The sequence below is a fragment of the Echiichthys vipera genome, assembly GCF_963691815.1.
Source record: "Echiichthys vipera genome assembly, chromosome: 4".
In the NCBI taxonomy this organism is placed as follows: domain Eukaryota; kingdom Metazoa; phylum Chordata; class Actinopteri; order Perciformes; family Trachinidae; genus Echiichthys; species Echiichthys vipera.
In genome coordinates this window covers 10,912,651-10,921,963 of record NC_139829.1, presented here as the reverse complement: position 1 = coordinate 10,921,963, position 9,313 = coordinate 10,912,651, and the positions used below count along the sequence as shown (strand labels likewise).

The 9,313-nt window shown below is 39.5% G+C and overlaps 1 protein-coding gene across 1 annotated transcript in view; it reads right to left on the bottom strand.

Annotated features, from left to right (window-relative positions):
- Positions 1-4,107: 4,107 nt before the first annotated feature.
- The window catches only part of kcnt1b (potassium sodium-activated channel subfamily T member 1b), a 78,513-nt gene continuing 73,307 nt past the window's right edge, over positions 4,108-9,313 (bottom strand). The window contains exons 29-30 of the mRNA XM_083911803.1: positions 4,616-4,700; positions 4,108-4,267 (exon numbers count right to left, since the gene is read on the bottom strand). Of these exons, the coding sequence (XP_083767929.1) occupies positions 4,147-4,267; positions 4,616-4,700 (206 nt within the window). The 3' untranslated portion in view covers positions 4,108-4,146. The remainder of the gene's footprint in view (positions 4,268-4,615; positions 4,701-9,313) is intronic.

Here is a 9,313-nt window from a genome sequence, read left to right as displayed (position 1 = left end):
GACAGAGGGGAGAGAACAGAAGCAGCGGCTCAAAGGCTCCCTCTGGTGGGGCCTCGCCGGATGACGAAACACTGCTGTCCGGCAACGAGTACGCCTTCATGGACCTGCTGCACGAAGTCACGCAGAACAACGGCCGCTGGACCAGAGCAAGGTGGAAGAAGATACATGCCAACAAGCAGCGGTGTCAGGACAGAGGTACCCAAGGAGTTTAGAAAGTTATGTACACGTCACACATCAAATGTTGTAGTTTTATTCTGTCACTCTTTAAGTAAAATTATTTTGTTTTTGATCTTTGTGGAAGACAAGGTCGACACTTAAAGGAATAGTTTGACATTTTGGGACACAGGCTTATTTGCTTTCTTGGGGAGAGTTGGATGAGATCGATCCCACGCTCATGTCTGTCCAAGGGACACTCGAGTGATTTTGTATGACACTGCAGTAAGGACGGGGGACTCACACAAGACACATTTAACAAAGGATGATTTGTTATATTATACTATGACTTTTAAAAAAACTTTCTCATGACATATCGAGAAATAGGTGTAACTCTGAGTCTTTGGTAATATTTTTAAAGCAAACGTTTTAATGACATATTATACTTTGACTTTTTTGTCACTGTTCTTATGCAGAATTTCGGATGTTTTTATACAAAATAATTTCATTCTACTGTACTTTTTTTCCTCATTTTTGGCATTATTGTCAAGATGAAACTTTAGTCTTCAAAGCTACTCTAACAACACCTCAGAGTATTAATCTCCTCATCAAAGTCTCAGCAAGAAAGCAAATAAGTGTAATGCCTAAAATGTCCAACTACACCTTTAAGGAAAGAATTAACTATACCTGCTGCTGCAGTTTAAATGTAATCTTTGTGATACTGTGATAAAGTCAGTACTTAATAAGAAATAGCACCCTTACCTAATGAAATTACAGATGTACCTACATGTGATTGTCCCCAAATGCATCATGTTGTCATTTGACGATGTGAGCTCAAATAAAAAGGTCTTTTTATTCATCGTATCTGGCTGCATGCAGCATTTATTTGTTCATATTTTATACGTTGAGAAGTACACTCGCTCCTCATAAGAAATAGTACAAAATGGATCAACCCCTTTTTGATGACTTAAAAACATAAAGTGGAGGTAAACATAATACGTAGGCTTTTGATAACACCTGGACACAACATGCATGTTCCATTCATATAAATACACAGTATCAAATGATGGCTCCAACTTGATTATGGGTTTCTCTAGCTATGGGACATCCCACAAAATGTATTGTTCTTGGCAAGCTTGTATATCAAAACATGCTGTTTACTGTAGTGTTTACATGCCCCTTGTAGTATTTGTAAGTATGGACAGTAGGAGGTCTGGAGTGAACTCTTTGTGGAGTGTTGAGACTTGTGAGGAGTGAGGACCGAGGAAGACGTTAAATGAATGGATCGGCACAGCCATCGTTATCTTCCATCGTGGTCGCTCACGCTTTCACTCCTCTCCTGCCCTGTAAACTGACACTTCTGAGGGGCCGCTGAGCAAAATCGACAACGGTACGTTTCAATGGGGACTCTTTGCAAAATATACACAGTTAAACATAAATAAAGGTTAGGTTGATTCCTCAAAATAATAAAAAAAAAAAAAAGGCAGATCGAAGAAGAGAAACCCATCTGAGATTACGTCATCATCATTACACTTGTATCACTTCATATTTCTTTAGATAAATAAGAATGGCACTTGCCAAAATACACTTTTCAAAAATCTGCAAGATAAATCAAAACAACTAAACAGGTCGACATGTACACGTGCACGTTGGACTTGCTTCACAGGAATGGTTGAATACTGTTCGCCGTGTTGTACAGATTCAGATTAAAGGGTCATGCTGTCACGCTCCACACGTCCCCGCAGAGCTTAGTGCAAAAATAGTTCAAGTCCTCTTTCACTTTCATCACACAGAAGAGACTCAAAGTGAAACCCCAAACGATATATAAAGTTACCATTTACAGTGATGAAACAAAACAAACAATACTTGAATCAAGATTATATACTGTCACTGCCTTTTACACAAGGTGTGGTCTGTACAATTTGGAGGGGAGAGCACTTCACGTTTCAGCTCCAGCTCGTTCCAAATAGATGAAGAAACGGATTAGAGGGTAGAAATCGACTCGACTGTGCCGCTCACTGTCTGTGCAAAACGATTCTGCTACCAGTTAAACTGCAACTCCTTAAAGAGTTATGAAACTGGAGGATCTCAATATGAATTAATATTTACCATCAACTTCAAATGCATTAAAGTTAACGAGAGTAAATTAATAAAAACCAAAAACATTAACGCCTGACTGATGCTGAGGGCCAATACTGATAATTGATTTAAATCCAATTTGATAATGATATATCAGTCAAACTTCAGTATACCTTAAAGAAATAGTTTATTATTATTTATTTGGATATACACTCATTTGCCTTCTTTGTGTTAGATGAGAATATTGATACCACTCTCACGTCTGTCGGCCATGTTTGAAGCTACAGTCAGGAGACTGTTAGCTTAGCTTAGCATTAACACCGGAAGACGAGGGACATCTAGCCTGGTTTGCTTTTAAGCTCACTGACACTTAATATCTCGATTAATCTGCACAAAAACTTGTCGTTACATGTTTTTGTACAGATTAAACACGAGTTATAACATCACAGTAGCGCGCTTTAGATGTGCTTCTAGCTGTTTAATCCCCGCGATTAGCTTAGCCTTTAAGCTAAGCTATGCTAATAGCCTGCTGGCTATAGCTTTAGATCAATCATATAGATATGAGTGGTGTCAAGCTTCTCATCTAACTCTAGAAAATAGTAAATAAGTGTCTTCCCCAAAATGTCAAACTACTTCTTTAAATCTGGTTATTAAAGAGCTTTGACCAGGATATGTACTCAGTGAGGCATTTTACATTTGAATAGATAAATGAGTCAAAAGCATTACAAGTATAAATAAAAGCTAGAAACACCCAAAAACAAACATGTTTAGAATCAAGTTCAGCTACGAAAATAAGACTCTAAATAGACATGAAATGAAGTAGAACGTGTTGTGAGCAAACTTGAAATGCGTCATGACCACTTTATCTTTGTAGTAAATCAGCCTTCAGCCTAACGCATCTCTGATAACTTTCAATACGCTGATAATATCGTCCAAACTAATAAATCGGTCCGGCTCTAGAATAAAAAATAATAACCCTGACGTCACGAAACAAATGCAAAATGGCACACATTTTTCAGATATTTACAAAGCAATCGAGTAAACAAAATGATGGCACATACTGTATTAGCAGACATGATTTGGGACACTTAAAATGGTGATAATAAATTAATAATATTTAGTCTTTAACTATAACCACAACAAAAATCAGTGTCCAAAACAACACAACAAAAAGAGAACTGCTCACAATTCTAATATGGCCAATAAAAGAGCCACTACAGTGTGTATATTCACAGATGACTTGTAAAAAAGTTTGTGCTCCCAAAGAAAATGATTATAAACAAGCAAAAACCAAAACAGACATTTGTAATAAATTAAGAATAGTGCTCATGTACTGTAATCTGATGGTAAATGCTTGAATTGTCAGAAATTCATAGCATTGGTAAGATGTAACGGAGGGTGCAGTTGCCCTGAGATTCTTTTTTTTTTTGTGGGTTTAGGCAGAAACGAGCATAGAAGTCGGCCCGAGAAGTGGCACGAGGGCAACTTCACCCCTGAGTGAAATGATGATTTGAAATCCTGTACAGGTGCACAAGAACCTCCTTTCCTCTCACAACATCCATCAAATCCCTCAGTCCTTTGGTTGGCAGGAGGGAGCCGTGTCCTGTGCCTGGTGCGGGGGTGACGTGTGTTAGTACAGAAGGTGTGAGGGGGAGTCGAGGGTCGATGATGAGGCACTCTTCATGCATCCTCCTATAGCAGCTCAGTGGGAAACAGCAGGTCTCTCAGGGACATCGTTTCAAATGTCGATTATTTCTCATCTGAGGCTGAGAGACGCATAATGCACACACACATACACGATGGACTGTTGTTCTTGGCCCGAGACAAGCCTTCATCTGTGTGAGACAGACATGCTCTGTCAGGCCGGGCGGGACCTAGAGGTTAAGGTGTCAGGGTAGAGGACCGAAGGGGGTTTCAGAGGTGGGTCTCGTCTCTCGTCTCTGTGCCAAAGTCCTGCTGGTGCCTGGTGCTGCGGGCCTGCCCCACCTGTGCGTCCTCTGGCATATGTGCCAGCGGGTCGGACCGGATTATGTACCTGTAAAGACAAAATTCATGACATACTACACTACACGCAGCGCCCCCCTAATATAATGGTAGGGGAAACACTGTTTATACTATACGACATTGTGTGTCTAGCTCACCTGTATTACTGATATTACTCTATTAAATTTTGCCTTGGATCAGGCACTCTATTCATTGCCATGTGCTTTGTTCCAACCCAATCTGTGTCAGTTATGTTGCACTAATACAGTGGTCACACAGTTATCACAAACTGACATGATGGGGTCTTAAAATTCATGGAAAAGGTCTTAAAAGGTATTTAATCGAGGATTGCTGCATATAACCTGCTACTGGATGTAAGAGAAAAAAGTGGGATTCTTACACAACGTCATTGAGCTCCAGCATGGTGTCAGGAGGAGGATTGATGAGGACGTAGGACAGCGTGTTTTGGTGGTCGTTCATCTCATCTGGAAAAAAGAGACAGAAGAGACCTTCAGAGCTGCTCCGGAGCCCTCCCTCATCCTGCTCCATTACACAGTACATCAGCCGGGAAATGAGCCCTCTAACCTCTGAAAATATGAGACTCCCTCGTTTTCAACCTTTCAGTGAGGATGAAGGCAAAGTAACCAACGAACAGTCTCAGGGCAAGTACGGGGGACACTCTTTAATGGAAGAAGATGCTTGTTACAACTGTTAACAATTACTATTTAACTACTTTTAATTGCAGTAACCTACACAATAGAGTATTAGAAGTCAAGACGACTATGCTGTTTTAAAATTATTTTAAAATTGGATTCAAGTCATATTTTGATCATAGCACGACCAATACTGGGTTTTTGAATTGGATACTGATATTGATATTTAGAAGTTTCAAAGAATCTGACTCTACTATTACCTTTTTGGTGACATAGTTTTTTAATTACATTTTTCACAACATATTATGACTTATTGCCTTTTGATGACATACTATAGTATGACTTATTTTAATCATATTTTTAACGGCATACTATACTATGACTTATTTATAAAATTTTACATTACATACTACAGTATACTATGACTTATGACATTTAAAAAGCCCTTTAACATGGAAATATTGGCAAACAATAAAAGGTAACACCTCTCGCCTTACGTGTCCCCCTTGTAATAAATTGATAAATTACCTAATTCAAAACTTTGAGCATCCTTTGAATAGTAAGCTGTAAACTGTTTCTGCATTTAATGTTTATTATATAAACAGTAAATATTAACAGTTGTAACAATATTCTTTCATTGCTTTCATAGTATAGTTAAGCTAACCATGGAAACCGTGTGGCACTATGTAGGTCTTATCAAAAATCAATAAGAGGAAGTAAACATTGATTCCCCTGATGAGTCATATCACTGCGTGTGTGTGTGTGTCAGTGTGTGTTATTTATGTCTGTCTGTATGTGTGTTGAGTGCTCTCTGACGGCGGCTCCTACTTGCGTTAATTGATGAACGGAGGAAGGTAAAGGAGGGCACATTTGTCTCCATGACAACCCACCTGCTTGTGGCCCTTTATAAAGCCAGGCGGGGTGGAAGAGAGAGAAGGGCTAACCGTTACTGACAGGGCACTTTGTGGAACAAGGGGAGGCCCATGCTGCCTGTTGACTGAAACAGCACCCCATGCGCAGCTTCAGAACGGAGCCAACATGCAGACAGCGTCCGCAGCTACGCAACAAAGTGATCTCCATCGCATTCCACACCGGACCAAGGCGGCAGGTTGCCATGCCAACGGACGACACTCAGCCCCCACAATCCCCCGCCCCAAGTGACACACCCACAAACACAGAGAGACATGCTCCAGCATCCGTCAAGACTGGACCAAAGGCAGAGCGACTGGAACCAAACTGAGATTGAAGCAGAACACATTGTGAGTGTGAGAGTGGAAGAGGTCGACCTGCTGCTGGATTATATATATTATATTCTATAAAACTCAGTAAATGTTTGCAGGGTTTATGTGAGTGACGTTAAGGACAATGTTATTGTGGACTACTCAGTGTATTAAACAGGGATTATACCATGGTCACATACACATATTCAATCAGTGGTGTTTTTTTTTTATTGTTGTGGCTGATAGACTTAGGGCTGGGCCCTAAATATGGCCAAAATCATTTCATATCATGATAACAAAATATATCGCTATAAAGCATGTTTCATTCAATTAATAAATAGTCTATAGGAAATAACCACATGGTACCACTGATATGTTCACGTGCATGCACTCAAATTCAGAGTAATCAGATTAAGACAATAATATTCCCATAAGCAGAATGATTGGGTGTTTATATTCCCTTAAAATATTTCACTTCACATTCTCTGATTAATTTGAGTTGGTATGTTCTTGGTATTATTAATTTAGACGACCATGATTGTGTATCACGATATCTTGATATGATTTCCTCATGATAGGATTCCATTAAAACACATATCATCATAAATGGTCAAATTGAATTATCGCCCAGTTCTACATAGTTTTGCTTTGAGCTTCATCCAATTGTGTAACTGAAGGTAAAAATCTCCTCAAACAAGCACAAACTTAAGATAATGTATGTACAAATGTATAACTATAAGAACCATTCCTATACTGTGAACCTCATACTATGCAATTCCTCCTACTCTTTGTCATGTTTAAAATATGTTAATTGGAATATTTAATATAAGAAATGAATACTATATTTAATATGCTTAGTGTTATTCAGAACTAGTAATGATATACATAAAGGATATATATTCTTAAATCGTCAGTTTTGAGGTTGGTCTCTTTTTGTCACTAAGTTTGGTCAAGTTTGTATTTATAGAAGTTTCAATCATTTCTAAACTTCAGCAAAAACACCGTTTCCAGACGATGTAGATTATTAAAATCCAAGCTGAAAGTCAACACTATGACATCAATGTTTCACTTCAAGTCCAATGTGCTGGAGAGCAGAGCCACAGTGAGAAAAACGTCTCCTGACAGGTGAACCACCACTCTAAATCAGTGCACAAGCAATATTATATATTAGTTAAGTCTAATTAGCAAAACAGACCAAACTTGTGCATCAAACTAACTACAAACAAGCAAGAAATCAACAATGTAAACACGTCTTTTTGCCTGTGTTTAAGTGGCCGTGGTATAAGTGTGTCAATACACTGTGAGGAGTTCCTGATACATGAAAATAACAGACTATTTCTTTATTTTCTACATCAGGACAACTCTGCTACACACATTAATATTTATACATCTAATGTCTAACTTTAGATTCTGCATCTAACCTTCCATCCACAGACATAATGCGTTCCGCTCCACTCTTCTTTTTAAGCCATACTCCGATGCCCTGCAGTATTCTAGCCATTTGGGACGTCACCTCACGGGAACACAATGCAGAAAAGACCAGGTAGAAAGAGATGGTAGAGCAGGAAAGTGAGAGATTGGCTGCTGATCTACCACTCATTCAGAGTGACACACACACACACACACACACACACACACACACACACACAGACACACACACACACACACACACACACACACACACACACACACACACACACACACACACACACACACACACACACACACACACACACACACACACACACACACACACACACACACACACACACACACACACACACACACACACACACACACACACACACACACACACACACACACACACACACACACACACTCATGCAGTAGAGTTGCAGTACTGTGATCAACCGGCTAACCTGACGGCCTGGTCCCCTCTGTATACGGGTGCTCTGAAATGTCCTGCAACTCTAAGCAACGATATTCACTGTTAACTTCAATGGCCTAATTTGTTCATTTATAATTAACTACAAATTTAATAATCAACCAGAAAAGATCAAACAATGTTGAAAACAAACAACTTGGAATATCTCGTTCTGTGGATACATTCAGTGCACTAAACTTCAGTGGATGCTGAAAGGACAACTTTCTTTCTCCACAAGATGGACTGTAACCACTCACATTGTTGTAAATGAGTTATAAACAGCACACACAATTACCTTGCAAATATCCTAGATTTACTCGATTCATGACATCGCTCGCAGTGAGATTAGAAACATCCTCTACAAGCCAAAGGAGGGAAGACAGGAGAATCAGAGAGAGGAGGAGAAGAACAGGAAGAGGGGGGAAAACAAGAAAAAGAATAAAATCAGGCAGGCAGCGAATGCATTTTGCAGTTTCAAAAAGAACTCTTAAAAAGGTGAGAGCGATGCAAAGAAGCCATGCATTAGTTGTTTGCACAGAATCACTTCCAAATTATTCATCATTCATGTTATGATCCTTTTGCAGTAATCCTCACTGACATTCATGGTTCATAAGATGACCTGGAGCTTTTGGGGTTCTTCCTGAAACGTATTCAATTGACACGTTACATAAATATTTTGCAAGTGCAACACATCTGGAGCATGATTCTGCTTTTGTTTTTGAAGCATGAAGCTGAGGGGGAGAGAAGAACTAAAACAAATAAAAACAGAAGTGAGCAGATAAAGAGTGCAGGCAATTGCAGTCTGTGATCAAATGCAATTGGGACAAGGTTTGGTGCTCCTGCATCTCCATGCATGACGTGTCCACATCCACATGTTGGTATGATCATGACTGAAGTGGTGTGTATGTGAGATGGCACATGGGAAAGTTTAATGAGTATGAAAGTGATGTGAGAAAATTAAGTTTTCTGAAGGTGGATGATGACGTAGTGCTATGTTAATGATGTGATCTATCAAGACCCACAGCACCACATCTTAATGATGTAGGTAGTAAGATGAGACAAAACTGAGTGAAACACAGATTGGAGTTTTTCAAACGCAGCTGCTGTCACATCTGAAACAATGTAATTGGTTGAGAGTGGGTGGAGCAAAAGAATCCCCTGAACTCTGATTTTCTGTAGAGTAAAACGTTCAGAGCTGATGCTTTGCTATGACGAGTTTAGGCCCTTTTTGCATTGATGAATTCGGCCCCAGGCAGAGCTAACATGGATACTTGCATAACCACTGCATACATGGAAATGGAGCCTTCTGCACCACCCATCATCCAAGTGAGGCACAGTGA